Source organism: Cephus cinctus, unplaced genomic scaffold (assembly GCF_000341935.2).
Source record: "Cephus cinctus unplaced genomic scaffold, Ccin1 Ccin1_scaffold0160, whole genome shotgun sequence".
NCBI classification, from domain to species: domain Eukaryota; kingdom Metazoa; phylum Arthropoda; class Insecta; order Hymenoptera; family Cephidae; genus Cephus; species Cephus cinctus.
In genome coordinates this window covers 356,009-372,704 of record NW_014332886.1, presented here as the reverse complement: position 1 = coordinate 372,704, position 16,696 = coordinate 356,009, and the positions used below count along the sequence as shown (strand labels likewise).

General features: G+C 36.0%; 1 protein-coding gene across 6 annotated transcripts in view; it reads left to right on the top strand.

Annotated features, from left to right (window-relative positions):
* LOC107263675 (synaptotagmin-7) overlaps window positions 1–16,696 on the top strand; it is a 201,418-nt gene that overhangs the window by 132,748 nt on the left and 51,974 nt on the right. Inside the window, exon 1 of one of the 6 annotated variants that reach the window (XM_015731146.2) lies at window positions 5,493–7,374. The exons of the other annotated variants lie outside the window; for them this stretch is intronic. Within the exon in view, the coding sequence (XP_015586632.1) occupies window positions 7,286–7,374 (89 nt within the window). The 5' untranslated portion in view covers window positions 5,493–7,285. Of the gene's footprint in view, window positions 1–5,492; window positions 7,375–16,696 lie in introns of those variants that run through there. 6 annotated transcript variants of the gene reach the window in all.

The following is a 16,696-nucleotide window of genomic DNA, read 5'->3' as shown; positions in this document are numbered from 1 at the left end:
TATATCCGGTCTTAAGGGTCTTTTACGATGAACAAATATCTATCGATTTTTTGCTGGTTCATTAATTTCAAATGGCAGTGCTACTATTATGCCATGCAAACCATCCCGTGTGTGTACAGGGAAACAAAGCGGAGCAAAAGGCTCTCGGGAAATAAAACACAACATCGGCAACCTTCGGAAATCATCTCCGAGAAAAGTTTTCCTTTTTTTCGATGAATGGTTACAGAGCAGATATATAAATCGAGAAAATACAAATCGCACTATTTATCCACTTTAGCAGACTCGGATTAACATCCATTGGATCTAAAAATGGACTTGTGAACTTATTGTCAGTCTATGTTTCTTACATCGTTTTAAAATATATCAGAAAGATATTTTCATTTATCGTATTTTTTGCAATATTTTTCACGTGTTGTACTATAGTACACTTTAACAAGAGTACTCTTGTAACGGATGAAATTTTGAAAATTACCCCGTCACCGTCATGATCTCTTATTCTCAATACAGAACATATCTACTACGGAGTCAATAACAGAACTCTCGGAAGGATTTATAATCTGTCAAAATGTTCGAAAATTGTTTCGAATTTTACCCCATAGTGAGACGTTGAATTTTTCCATGGAGAAGCAAGTTTGAGTCAATGTCATAGGCTGGCTTTGTTCCCCATCACGACGCCATGTGAAATCGTATCGAAACTTTGAAATTCCAATTGAATTTCATATTCGATATTTCCATCGTGACTTTATCCTTACCGCTTGTTACCATTCTTTGGAAAGATAAAGAAATATTGACTTAAAATTTTTTTATTCTCAAACATACTTCGCATCACTTTTCGTTATATCGAAATAACACGGTCTTGACAGACGAATCGGATCGATGGGAAGCTGATCTCAAAAAATTAAAAAAGTATGAAAGTCAAAAGACAAAGGACACTGAAATAATGCCATATCTATGGATACTGTATGTACATGTGCTAGGGATGACTGCTGCACGTACATTCGTCTGTGGGTATGTGTACTTATATAGGTTGGGTGTGGCAGATGGCGTCATGACTAGAAATTTCTTTATATGAGAAATGCTGCGAGACGTTGTTCCAGAATTCAAGAATCGAGATGACGAGCTCGTAGGGTGAGAAATACTGAAAGTTTTCGCTTCCGGAAAGTATGAGAGGGTTCGATTATCGTAACTCATAATGGCCATAATGTACCTTGAAAGCACAAATGTTTAATTCAATAAAATGATCGAACAAACTTATCTAGCTTATAATTCTACCGTTATTGTTTAAAGAATCTTACTTTAGACAATTATGAAATAGATCATTTTAATGTCCATTGTAGTATATGCAATTTGGAATTTGTTCTATTTGAAAGTTTTGTTTTATATTTATCATTTTTTTTGCACTAATTTACTGTATACTTTTGTGTTACCCTCAAACAGAATATTTTTATCGTCGTTACCCTCATTTTTGTTTGATTCCATATAATACAATGGGGGTTAGACACAAAAGTAGAATAACGTCACTGTATTTCTGGGGGTTATTTTATATCTTTTTATGCATCATATTAAAAACGTACAACTATATCATTCGTTGTAATTTAAGTACATAAAGGAAAGTGTACGTAAGTTCGATCGACTTATTGACGAGTCTCAGGTCCGGTTTAAGACTTTATTGTCGCTCCAAAAAAAAATTGGCTTTTTTCCTTTAACAAAGGTGACCTTTAATACTTTATCAAATTAATTCTCCTCCACTTGTGATACCCTAATGGTACTTACAAGTGGACTTTTACAGTTTAGGAACTGAAGCCACAGTTCATTGGACTAAACACTGATTTTTTTAATTCTACCCGATCAGCTTGTTGGATTTCGCCTTTGATTCCTGAAGAGTTTAAATTTCATGGTATAATTCATTAGATTTGGTTTCGTGTAACGCGAGCTGATATTAACTTGCTTCTTCGGTCCTACAAAGTTAAAAGCTTTTTTGACTGCCTTTAGTAAACGTATCCAGCTGAACTTGAGCAAGGAATTAGCATTCGCTGTTATTATTATTCATTATTTATATAACAGTAAATCATGACATTTCTTTGTCATGAATTCAAACTTTTCTTTTGCATCATTATTATTGACGTGTAAAATGTTAAATAATGCCAAAGTTAAACCGTTTGTCTCAAATACCACAATATTTTGTGTTTCCATAAAGTGTTACCATTTTTTCACATTAAATTTTGTTATGAACGCCTTTATCTGCCATTAACTAAACAGAAGTCGTTAAGGTACGGTTGCGCGAGCGGAAATACTTTTTAACAACTTTTTTTTAACCCTCCGAGCGTTAAGTTTCTCTGGCCTATTCGGAAGTGCTCTAATGTCGGACAGAACGTGTTCACCGGGTCTTAAAGGCTTAGAGGGTTGAACTTAATTTTTTAAGACGACAAAGAGCTCCATTTGATAATTAAAACAGAATCGAGTAAAAGCTATGCCATTCGAATGACATGTCGAAGAATCATCAGCAACCGTCTGCCAATTTCGATCCCTTGTTATTTTCATATTCATCAGCTGTTATTGTCTATTGTAAGTACTGTCCCATGTAAATCGTTGCTTTAATTTTTAGCATATATGCATACACCAAAGAAATGAAAATACTTTTGCATAGTTTAATGGTGCAACTGACAATGAGTTGACTTTCGGAACGGAGGTCGTGCACTCTAAGTTTAACAATGGTTGCTTCAACGAACAAGGACGAAAACTAAAAAGCTTCGTCTAAAAGAGAACGTGGATGCTGTAATCCCGGGGTAAAGTCGGATAATCCAGGATTGATGGGCGTCTCTGATTCTTTTTCCTTTCTTTAATCTTTTCTATTCCTTTCGTCCCACAAAAGCCTAACTCATGCCCTTCAAGAGACAGTTAGATATTATAGTTGTACCAGATGTTACTATTCTTGAATGTCCTGTTTTTATTTCTATCCTTTTATTTTTCCTTTTGAAAACATGCCGTAAGTTTCAAATCAAATCTGCCGTTCCCCGATTAAAGGTTAAAGGAAACGCGAAGAAAAAGCAGAAGCAGCTCCGATTGCAATAATCTTTTTTTCAGATTTATTCCTATTCAAGCAAATGTCAAACACGACAAGATACCGCTCGAGGCTAACAAGTGCCATTAGAATTTGGTAATAATGGCTGAATCGTATGTTATATTTATTTTAAAAAAAGTTTTATCGACAGACAACAGATACGTTACACAAACAAAAAACCAATCAATTTACAATGCTTACCAAAAATTTGTCGTAAACACGAAAGGACAAAAGCATCGTCAACCTTAAACCGTTTCGCATGCTCGTAGTTACTTTGTCATGTGATTTACAACTTCGAAATTTGTGATTTTAGGAGGGAACACATTGACAATATTTTTTCCGTAAGCGACAAGTATTTCATGATATCGGAACAAATTCATGATCGGATAAGGCAAAAGCTGCGAGTAAAGGACTATCGATGTTGCAACAGACGGAACGAACAGTTCCTATAATTGTCATTCCACTAACAAATTAATTTATCGCTCCATCCAGACTTCACTGTTCCGCCATACAGTCCTGGTTGTGGTCAAGTCCGACTTTAGGTAGTTGGCAATAGTCTAACGGAGGGTACTTCGGTAGTGGGTAACCCTGTAGTGTCAGGGACAATCCCACGCTTCGGTGAGCGAGTAAAGCAATCATCTGTCACTGGTGCAAACCGTTGTGACCCTCCGCCTGACCCCAGTTTGATAATTGAGATTTAGGTTAGGGACGAAACGTACAGGACAGTAGTAGGAAACAAGAAGTGTCGTATATCCTGTAGGGAGCATTCTTGAAAACTTCAAGGTACAATGCAAGGAGCCATAGTTCTCTTGGTATAAATTAAGTTTGTACACGTTAGGTATATACTGAATGTATATATGTATGTACTCCGTATATAACATAATAGCTATGTATATAAATCCTCCTGCGACCCTCTACGAGTTTTGTCCCTTCGTCACAACACTCTCGATACTTTGATCGTTCTGAAAATACTATGTGCTTAAGTAATGGAATACCCTGTGATTTTTCAAGGAGGGTTATGATAATGTATTACGGTTACTGTAATATACTATGCCGAAAGTTTCTACGCGTCTCCTGAACGCTTTGCCTCAGGGACACTCTGATATTCGTAGAGTTATTGCGTGTTGTTACGCGTGTATTCTAAGCTTCGCGTGCGAATGGATCACCAAGCTGCGTCGTGGCGCTTTTTCATACCTCATAGATTTTATTTTTATATATATTTGGTTATGTATTTTTTGGGGTGAATTTTACATCCCGTGAATATTTGCAAACTTGAATTAATGTAGATTATTTCTTTTTCTTTTTTTTTTAAAGCGTTATTTATCGCCAAGGGAAACATTTGTTATGCCAAACGTAACGTCCATGTTATACTGCTTTGAATTAAAGTTTATGTTTTTATATTATAATACAATGGGACGCAGGCTTAATTATTATATAGGGATAACTGCGGGCATCGTTGTTTCGCGTAAAAAAAAAACTGACTGATGTTCCCTTCGTATGGTTCGTTTGCGAGACTCATGAATAGATATTAACCTACAATAAACTCGAAGGATGCTGAAGTCGAAAAATCCGTGGATTATTCTCCTAGGCCCCGTTGGGTATGCAATACTGATAGTTACACCCGTTACACGACAGCCATGTTAAAACAGCAGTTGCGTATCCCATTTGTATCAACCGCTTGATACTATCGGATATGGCCAATTCGATGCTCGATTGATCCACAGATTTAGAAATTTTGAGCGGCCACGCTTGCGATTTCATGCCTTTCTGCCAACTGTGTCTGACTTCACTCAGAATCATTTCACTGGTCCCACCGCATATCCCTAATAAGTCTGACAGGTATATCTATATATTGATATATAGATATATTTCCCTTCAACTGACGATAGCCTCCTCGATTCCCTTTCAGAAAATATTAAAATTCCTAATAAAAATAGCCAGTTTACATATTACCCACGCGAACCAGCGATTAGAAAATTTCCAATGTAACATAAGAAAGTCCTTACTATCCATCTGACTGATAATAATCGATTTCCAATATTTATCGAGCATCTCGTTTCTCGTGCCTCGAAGCGGCATTCTCTCGCTCGATAGCACATGGAAAATTACTCAGCAATATCCAAGAAGTTACCTTCCGGTTACTAAATTGTTCTCAACCCCCTTCTGGATCTTGAATCGCGAGGTAAGATCTACAAGAAATTCCAAATCGTTCTCCAAGGATAGATCTACCTACCACATATACATACTGTAACCGATCTCCCCAAGAGTAGAGATATTCTCACTGCGCGGGATGCTCGCAGAAGCTTCGCAGGGAGGCTAAACGAGGATCCTGGTGGGGATTGTCGGAGGTTCGAGGTTGGTGGGCTCGGGGAACGACTGTAGGGAGCACGATGGTGGTGGAATAGCTGGGGGTTGAAGCAGCTGAGAGGCAGTACGAGTAGGTCAGAGCGTCAACCACAGCGAGAGTCAGCGTTTGCTATAGTTCATCCGAACCTCTGATTACCACAAACAAACCACATATTTCTTTCGTAATCGGTCACACGCGGTATAACGGGACGATCATTTATTAAACTTCCGCGATACGGAAGTCAGAAGTGCTGAAGAAGAATCACTCCTCCGATACATGAAAGGAATCAGGGAAAAGAAAGAAAGAAATGAAGAGAACCTCTTTCGTAGAAAACAAAAATTTTGACATTGTTACCTGCAATTGGATTTCAACTTTATTGTGCTACCTTAAATCAACCTCTAAAGCTCTGTCCACACTCGTCTACCATTGTTCGTGCTGTCAACTATTCGTATGTACATGAGCGTGAAAGATTACGTAAACTGGTGCCAAGTCTCATCCCGTATGTGTTTCGACGCGGAGTTTATAGGAAATGAGACTCACCCTGTACATTGACTGCTTGCGGTTCAAAGCGAAACGACGTCGTGATGTTGATCCAATGTCAATAACTGAATGACTCGAAAGCTTCGCCACATGGATATCAACGTGGAGATCACGTCGATGAGTTCTAGTCTTTATATTTTAAGTATATCGATAATGTGCCAAGTGTCTTAAAACGCGTACGATAGAATAACTTCAATATTCGTTATTGATGCTTTACATTGATATAGCTGAAACGTATGTACGCGCTCGTTGGTTATGCTGTTGTGTGTAAATAATAATAATATTTGCTCGTTTTGATCGTCGAGAGACGGTGAGAGTCATTGTTGGTTCGGTGTAGTTTGTATAGAGGGTTCATATTTCGTAGATTGTGATTGTTGCTGTTATAAATTTTGTGAATGATATTGAACTGTTGATTCAGTGAGTTATATATATCGCGCTATTAACGTTTAATGTACGCAAAGTTTCCGCAGGCCTACATGCATATGATTATTTAACGTTGCATAAGCAGTTTAACGAGTGTGCTGCGCGATTTGTTCGTTATTATTGGGTTGTATATACGAGATTGATAAGAGTTATATCGTACGAACGAAGAGGATTTACCGTGCTTCCGGAATCACGAATTTTTCATGTGAATCAAGTAAACGAATTATTCTACAGGGTTGTGTCGACTTTTCGCTGTAAATACGATTTTATGAGATTCTGCGAAACTGTTGGAAGTTAGTGCTTTTGCTAATGTCGTTAAAGAATATCTGGGAAAATAACGATACTTGGTCGACAACAGTCTTCGAGTACAAGAAGTTTCAAGTTTGTTCGTAAAAGTAGAAGAATACGACACTCAGTGCTATTTCGTGTTGTAATTCGAATATTAAGAAAATTGAAAGTGTTCGAAGTTACGGGCGGCGACTTCTTTTCTATCGTATTTCTTTCTTAGCGATCAAAAACGAACAAGTGATTTTCAACTTGTTCGAAAGTGGGTCGTGTGACGATTTGCAAAAAACGAGACCTGGGAAACATTGGTGCAAGAGTAAAGATAAAATGGGATCCCTGAGATCGTGTAAGTACACCATGAGGATGCCCTAAGAAGTAATCAATGAAATTCGAGGATCCAGTGTGGATACGAAGAAACGTGTAGAAGATTTTCTGGCACGAGTTCAGCAATTACTGGATGCTAATCTATAAGTGCAACGTTGCAGTAATCGATTAGGACGATCGTAAATTTCATATAAATAAAAAGTTAAAAATTTTAAACTTCCTTGATAAATCAGCTTTTTGTTATTAAAATTAATATTCAGACAAGAGTTAATAAAGACAGGTCGCGATAATTTCTGTGATTCAAAATGGAGGTCGCAGCATCGGCTATGTTGGACGGATTGAAAAACAATCGAATCAGCAAGTTGGCACTATCGCGCTTCCTCTCGCAAAGCCTGTAAGTAAAATATTACGGCGCGGTATTTGAAAGAAGGCTTAATTTTAAGCTCGGATTAAAGCTTTCCTTATTTAGAATACGTTTTTCTGCGATTGGCGAATTTCAAAGTAATACGACGCTTTTAAATCAAGCCCTCATTTAAATGCCAACATCTTAAGCACTAATTATCACGGTATACAACGAACCCCACTTTTCCAATTATTTTCCCTATCGAAGTCCAATCGCCATAACCAATAATAATGACATTTACAAACCCAATCATGCCCTGTATTTATTAATCTCATTGTCTATATATATTTCTCTGTGGATTTGTGTCATGGTTGTAATCCTATACATAACAAGTCCGTCTCTCCCAAACCCCCTTTTTAGACGTATATAAATCATTGATCTCCCTTATGATTATGTACACCGTATAGAAAATCTCTGTCACAGGAGAAAAAGAACCAATATTACTTTTCCATCAGAAAATGCACATCTCATATTTTCAAGGTATTAAGGTCAAACATTCATTGTAATACGTCATGCAATTCCTGCACATCCAAAATCGTTTTACTAGAATGCTAATTAGTTGCGTATGAGACTGTACTAAATTAAACTATTTAACCCGAATATACAGGCTAAATTCTGAGAGTCAACAATTTGAAGACAAGCAGTTTAACGTTTTTCCGGCCATTTTACCATTTTAGCCCGAGCAAAATGTGTAGCTTCCTCCATACTGTATATACAATGTATGGGACATCCGTCAGATACTTCCTGTGCGCATGTAGCCCTTGTATAAATATGCATTGCGTAAAGTGAATTAATGTGGGACACATACATGCATCTAATACGCGTATGACGTTCGCAAGGCGAACAGCCGTGCTAATAAGTAAATATTTGCAGCTAATGACATCGTGGTAATACAAACCAGCTATGGTATAAAAATTTTATACTTGTCAAACATATAGGATATTAAACGAACTACGAGTGCCAGGAATACCTTCGTTATTGTTGATTTTATATAATGGATGGTTAATTTGTAGAACAAATTGTGTATATAGGTACTGTCATTAGTAATAATGAATCAATGAATTATTCAAAGTTCCTTCCTTTGTCCTGTTTATATTGTGAAATATTTCTATGACATATTTTATTATTAAATTCGCATAAAGAGAATTTATTTGCGAAATAATAATGTGTTTTATTTTCGAGTCGAAAATTTAACACTGTTTCGAGTTTATACAACTTCCGTTGCTTTGTTACTGAAGTGCAACCTTAGTTTCAGGTCACGAAATCCTGTAGGGAAATTTTTGAGACCCATACTGGGTTTAATAAGAGCGCGTAAACATAGATCGAGACATGAACAGCCTGATGAAATATAATTAATTAACTAATATTCATATGTAAACACGAATATTAATCCGGAGATCCTTTAGGCCGAAAATGAGTCTAAGGACTCATTTAGACCAAAGCCAGCGACCAGCGACCAATGGGCAAGATGCTTTGTAATGATTTCTTTCTCTGAACCTTTAATTAGATATCTGAAAATTCAATTCGGTATTTCTTTGTGAAACATTCGGGTATCTTGTTCTCGATTGGTTTACCAAGACAGATTGTCTTGGCGTAATTTCATAAAGGTGTATTGTTTTCACATCGAAAATACATTATTAAATTTTTTTCTTATCAGTGTCTATTAATGATTAGGTATCGAATGAAATTGCTGTAGCAGTTAATGGCTTATGCGAAACGCAAATACGTCATTTTTGTGGCATTAGTAGTCTTTGGTGCGACCTAATATCAATTTCCTGGATAAATCGCAGGATGTCTGTTGTTTTACATTATTAAGATAGAGCGTGCGTGCGTTGGATCGATATTGCTTGCTCAATATTGGTGTATGTAGGAACTTATGACTCGAAATTTATTTCTGGAAAATTTGGTATACATATAATCAATACGAAAGAATGGCGAATACATTTTCAGTTTTATTAACCAATCAATTTTTCTTCATATTACTCATAATTAACACAGTAATAATTTATTTTTTTCTTACAATGTAACATATTTTACATTAACATTTATACTTACACGATTTAGTTTTAAAGATTTTTTAAATAATTAAATAAATTTACAATTGCGAGTGATCAAACGCGAAAATATAATACCACGCATATTGAGCGTTTAATTTCTAGATTAAAACGTTCACCTGCTTCGTCACTTGACAGTTGATTCGCTCTCTAACCTTCTAAGTGTCTTACAATTAACTAACATTGCTAATTGGAGCGTAACAGTAGGATTCTAGTGTGGACGTTTGAACCTTTCCAACTTAGCTTTATAACACGAATAGAACATTAAATTACATCATATCAAGCTCTATGGCCAATCGCCAATCTGTTCTGTTCGCAAGAAGAAAATAAACTCATAAAAAGTCGTTAGTCAAAAAAATCTATTATGTAAAACACGTTTCCTGTACATTATTCATATTGCAAGCTAAACATACCTATGACAAAGCATACTCACTAGTACCTATAACGATGAACAGGTAGGTATTTCATAAGCTCGAAAGCTCGCCGTTAATATTTATTACGTAAGCATTTAACTTTTGCACCAGGTGATTACTTTTCGGAGGAAAATTATTATTTTTTCTATAAACTGTATTATTCAACGAGATTTTCTTGTCAACATAAAAAAAGCTCGTTTTCACCTAGAAATATTAATATTCGCTAAAATACCTTTAGCGAAGTAAAATGCAGTCTTTATTCTGTATTTAAAGTACAATATCACAATTCATCGTGCGACTCGTATCCAGATAAATTTCAAGAGCCGCAAGGCTTCACGTCAATCATCCGGCAAAGTGGAATGGAGATCTCGACAAGAACGCGTTAGAAATCTCTTTCCATTGGAGGAAGAAAAACCATCCAACGAATTCGCCAGTGCTGTAGCTTACGAACAAAGCTATACAATGATTGCGGACAGTGCAAGAACGCGAATGTCACTTCAGGGGCTTTTGAGTATTCTTCTTGTTTCCGTCATGTGACGAAACGCTTACATCACCATCTTTTTTTTTTCTTTTCCATTTATTTTTCTTCCACCGGTTTTTTATAGTCTCGTCTTTCTCTCTCATAAACCTACACCGTCCACAAAAATGAGAATAATTTGACGTGCGATCCCTCGGCAAGATGGCGACTGACAACGTATAAACGTTTGTCCCGCTGTTCGCTCGCTGAAGCATCCTGGTGTAATGCCGATGATATGCTTTCTCTGCACGTTATATTCGCTCGAGTGTATCTAAATGAAATCTTGTTTATATCACGCGGGTTTCCGCTCAACGATTTGTCCTTGTAAAATACGTGGATGGAATGGCTACTTTCTGTCTCCTGGGGTGTCTTTTTTTTATATTTATTTTATCTGAAAAAAAAAAATTATGAAAAGTAGACATAACGTGCACTTACTTTTAATTAGATTTTTCTGTATATTCATATTCAATACGGCGTATCTAACTAGGTGGTATTACTGCACAGTTGATAAATAGACCTACGTTGGATTGTGTGCTTGCTGAAAATAAATGACATACCATTTTCAATATGTATGATACACTGTCACTTTTGACTATTTTAACCAATAATGAGTCTAGTAGAATTCCATATTTGGTATAGCAGCGTTAAAAAATTGTGGGCCAGTCATTTTTCATATACTTCGCAGTGGTTGGACAAAAGAGAGCCGATAAATCGTATAATTATTTTAACTTCGGATACACGTAGTGAAAGATTTCCCAAAAAAAGAAAAAATCAATAATTTCTATAATTTATGAATAAAACAATAGCCCAATGCAGAAAATCTTTGAAAACGAAATTTGTGCATTAAAGAAAAATGTTTTGAAATTCTTCAAGGCACAAATTATTGTACGCGCTAACTTGACCCAATATTAAAACTGATCTTTTCGATCCTGGTACATTGGCTTCGATGAAATACTCATTAATTAAAGCAATTCATAATTTCATCGTTAAAAGTTAGAAAGAATCAAACAAGTTAAAATTATTTTACAGAAACTTAAAATATGTCAATTTACTAGTTTGTTTAACGAACGACTCCTGCTGTCTATTTCTGATGTGTTACAAAGATCCACATACAAGTACCATGTCTAACAGATTGTTTTGTCTCCTGGAAAACTTTGAAGCCATGTATCACAAACATAATCGCGCATACGATACGCAGTTTGTATGCTCATAACTTTTTGCACGTTTCATTACCACACAAAAGAACAAATTGTTCGTTCCTCTTCCCCTGACCAAACTTTACTTTTGATATCGGCCTAACCTGACGTTCTGCATGCAAACTAAAAGTTTCAGTGAAATGGTTGCTAGTGGTCCAAATAAGAAAGCTTAGATGAATATTAATAAGGTAACTGCTACTCTGCAAAATCTATGTCGATAAGATGGATGAGAGAGTCTATGAGAGTAATGGACAGGTGGAAATGTGAATTAAGATGAATGAGGATAATGCATTTTGAAAATCGAACGAATGGGAACGAATAACTCATAGAATATGAATGATCACAATCAATGAAAATTGTGTATGCTCGGTCGATGAAATAAGTGCAGAAGGTTGTAAAAACCAATCTGAAAGACGTTGCAAGTATGTAAAGTGTATGCGACAATTGGATCATTGGACTTGTGAAGTGAGGATAAATTTTGAAAGACAGCAAAATTATAGAATACTAGTATAAGATAGGACTAACTTTCTGCAATATTGAACCGATAATACTTATACATCGGCAAAATCTGTTTCATCGGAAAATAATGTACGTTCGTATTTTAATTGATATGAAAATATTTTACGAAAATTTACCGGTTTGTCGATCACTGAAAATTCGTTATTAACCTTTTCAATAAACTCACGTGAAGATTTTCATGATTAAAGTCTCTTATATCAAAGACGTTTGACAGGATATATTATACCCATATACTATTTAATATTACCTTCACCGTGTATATCATACATGGTAAACTAGATTCAATTACGTTATACTACATGTTTACATGTTACTGATCGATATCAGGTTGGTATCTAATTATCATATATCGATACAGGTACCAACAGTATCATCATAATACGTCCAAACATAATTCCAATACCAATCAATATGGATGGACGTTCCGTTAAATGATAAATTAAGAAAATATAGCAAAAGCTGGTTGTGCAACCGCGAACGTTAATATTACATGGAGCTACGGCCACGCCCAAGCGACAAAAATTATAACTATTTTCCTAGAGGCTTCACGGTTGACGAGCGACCGCATTTTACCGGAGCTTTTCCAATTCTTGGACCTTCGACACAGTAAACATAAAGCCTGCGAACTTATCGTTAGCCAAGCTTCAGTCCGCATTGTTAATCTTAATGAGTTCCGCGATGGCAACGTTGCGGTTCTACTCTCGATACAATTTTTCGTCATATTGATATTGAATTTCTCTACTGATAATATTGCGAGAAACTTTCATTTACTGAGTTCACACCTATTATATAATGCATCCTTTGCATTGTGCACGAGTGCAGATATAAGATATCGTTATTATAGGACCGGTATAAAGTTACCCTCTATCAATACTAGATTGTGCTTTTCGTTCAGTATACGCGTAATATCATAACGATTACTGCACCAAAAGTAATATTGAAATTTTATTTAGTATACGACAAGGATCGACAGAGTCAGATAGACGTAACTCGTGCAGTTAAGAAGTTTTAATGTCGTTTGAAAATTATCTGAAAAAAATGTTTCTTTATGTTTACGTACACCGTCTTCCCATCCCGATAGCTCTAATACTGCAATCTACACCGTAATTGCTCACTATACAGCGGTATCTCTTTCGGTCAGACTTTGTCAAGATAATAACTCAGTGTTACATAGGTCATATAATAGATGAGCTCTCTAGGTGGTTTCACAGAACGAGCTTCTATTAGTGCTTTCTATACCATTCGCGCCATGTATATTCTACCTGAAGACTTTCGTGAGCTGTTTAAATAATATACTACCAACAGTATTAGTAGACGTAGATTAGAAAGTTGAAAGCTCGAAATGGAAGCTGTTGCGAGTTATCGCCATTGGTGCACATAAAGTGAAATTCGCAAATGGCAAAAATCAAATTAAGGGTTGTTCATAATCGTGGAGATTAGTAACGTTCGCCGGAACATCTATTACAAAATTGCATTAGCATGATGTCAGAGCGGTAGTATTAGCTGTATATATATTGAATGCACCCGGGTGCATAATGTGATATGAAAATTAGAGAACCCGCATGAATTTTACGGTACATCAGGTAATCGTTCCTTGAGGATTACATTTAATGTGCGAAAGAGAATTCAGTATGTAATTTTAGAGTATTTATTATAACTATACAGTCACATGTATATGTATATACGCGCGCATAGGAGACACTTTTATTTTGTCAGTACGGGCCAATTTCGAAAGCACTTTGATCTTCTTTAAACAAAAAAAAAAATGAAGGAAAAAAAGAAATTGTACATGTGGAATTCTTAACAAGATGGGTCTTTTTTTTTTAATTCACGTCTTCTTTACCATGCAAATGTAACTGAAACTTTTATACGAGATAAAGTAAACGGGTACGTATACTCCACATGTGAGAGTTTCATTCGACCACAAGGGTTGCTTGGGTTATATTACTGGAGCATGAGGCTGACGATAAACGAAGGTAATACCGGGAACGCTATATTCAGTTGCTCAAGATCAGTTCAGTCGATCTACTGAAGTTTCTTCGTGCTTCTCACGGTACTGTGTGTTCTTGCAGGCGTCAGATTCTGTACTTTCGCGTTTGCGACTGTCGATAAGGTAGAACGGTGGAAGCAGAGTGAGTCCGTCGGTAAATCATCCCTTTCAATATTAAAGGGAACGTTTTTACTGTTGAAAGTCTTAGGAAGTACCACTTGATAATACACTTGCTCATTGATATTTTGAAAAACGAGTTATCTTATAATTTGAGAACAAGAAGTAATAATTTAAAATTCGATAGCTCATCTTCGTTCATAATCAAATTTATAAATCAAAAACGAGCATAACTATATATCGTTTATAATTTACCAAATATTTTTCAGTAATGAATATCACGAAATCTTAGGAGTTGATATTAATATACCATCTGTGGTATAAAGAAGTTATATACGTAACTCGATAATTTAATTTTACATTTTACACTAATTTAACGCTTAACATATTCGAGAATATAAAGTGGTTTCTGGAAATACAATCCGTCTCGATTATTCTCGAAAATTCATTAGAAAACCTTATCGCGATTATCACCTTCATTTTCGCAGAAATTATAACGATCGACGAGTATACGTATAATTTCCCTATGTATTTCTAGCACCTGAAGATCATTATATAATTAATAACCAACCAAATTAATTTGGGGGATGTGCCAACCTGCCACGTAATTCGAAACTTTACAAATAACACAATCCAAACATTACTCAAATAACATTATTTCTCATTGACATGATTTCTATGTATGTACGTGTACCTATCCATCCATCTATTTCGCATTACGAAGATATGGAAACTCGTTCAACAACGTTTGTCTCTTGTCATACATCACTGTCATAAGAGACGTACAACAGTTTCAATTATAATGTTTACTAAACAGATGATCATCGTTTTATCGCACAGTCGTAAAATTCACCATGCGATACCACTGTGATAAATAAAATTACACCGTGGATCTTACCGTTTCCGATATTTAAATGAATTTTCGACTTCTGCAAGCGGAACATGTACTCTACGTGTATACGAATGCAGATTCAATTCCATTTAGGGGAAATAGAAAAAAAATTTTTTCACAGAATCAAAATGCACGTCAAAACCCGATTACCGCTATGCATTTCTTCAATATAGTAGTGCAATAAATATATCTCGCCTATGAACTTACCGCGTGTAAGAAAATATCGATATTTATATATTTATTCTGTGAAAATGTCAAGACCGAATTGGGACAAAGAAATATATGAGCATCGACTTTGAATATATCTGCTTTTTATATGTGTAATAATACGTTATTATATTTGATATATTTGTCTATTGACCTGCCTTCTTACGATAGCCATATATGTGTGTATAGGTATTTGAGAATGTTCAACTTAGGACCTGAAACGATCAATCATGAGCTCACGTCGATATATGGGTTGACACATGTCGTTGACGCGGTATGGCTTATCGTTATCAACAGTGCGTGCCCGCTCGATCAGTAATACGAAAAAATGGATTTCGGTAAAAATATGAACTCGTAGCCGTTACTGATTGGTACCAGGCAAAATGATGAGAAATAATAATAGTTGAAAAAGGGAGAAGCAGAAAAGAAGAGAGATGCATGACGTGGGGGAAAAAGAAGAGGATTTTTATATACATATATAGTCTGCGGAGTGTAAAACGGAATTGGCAGATAACGCCTGACCCAAATACTATCTTAGCGAATGAGAACAGTGCACGGTGTTGCATTTTGAAATTAAAAATGGAAAGTGGATTCATCTGGGTTCCTACCTAGTTTTCGTTTTTTCTTAATTTTTCTTTTCTTTATCTCGCCTTGAACCTCTCTCTTTTTTTTTCGCCGAAAGCTGCTGGAGAAACAAGGTCACTCGACATGATACTTGTATACATTTACATATACCTATGTATTCCACTTTGATTTCGCGCGTAAGAAGATACGTAAAATTGAGGTAGAAGCCTTTTAAGGGAGAGAAAGTATTTGCGTCATGAGATATTTTTTTTATCTATCACTACGACTATCAGTGGTCATTATGTTAACGAGCATTAGGCTGTTCTCCATTTAACATCCAAGACAATTTTTGTTCTCATAAGTAACTATACCTGTCCACTGAACATCACACGTGGAAAATGATATCGTAATAAATTGTCATCGTATATGCTTTTTCTCTCTACTTGCTGTTATTCGACTTTTTTTATAGTTGATACGCCAATGGATATTTGTTTTTTGCCGTATCACCTTCTGTTTTACTATTAAAAAAGCATTTGTTATGCGGACCTATATAGGAGCTTTTTACGAGGCCTAAATGGCGTCCGAAAATGAGCGAAAATTTTAGGGCAAAGTCGAGAGTTCGAGCGTTCGTGGACAATAGCGTCGTACCAAGAAGTGGTGGGTTAGTGAATGGAAAGGAACACAAAGGATGAGTAGGTAGGTTCGTAGGTAGGCACTATGCGCGAAATAGAACTCCCATGCCTCGGTGCAAGAGACGAGAAATGGTAGACGCGAATCTGAAGAGCCATTGAAATGCATTTGACATTTAAAAGAGAGAGAGAGAGAGAGGGGGGGGGGGGGGGCA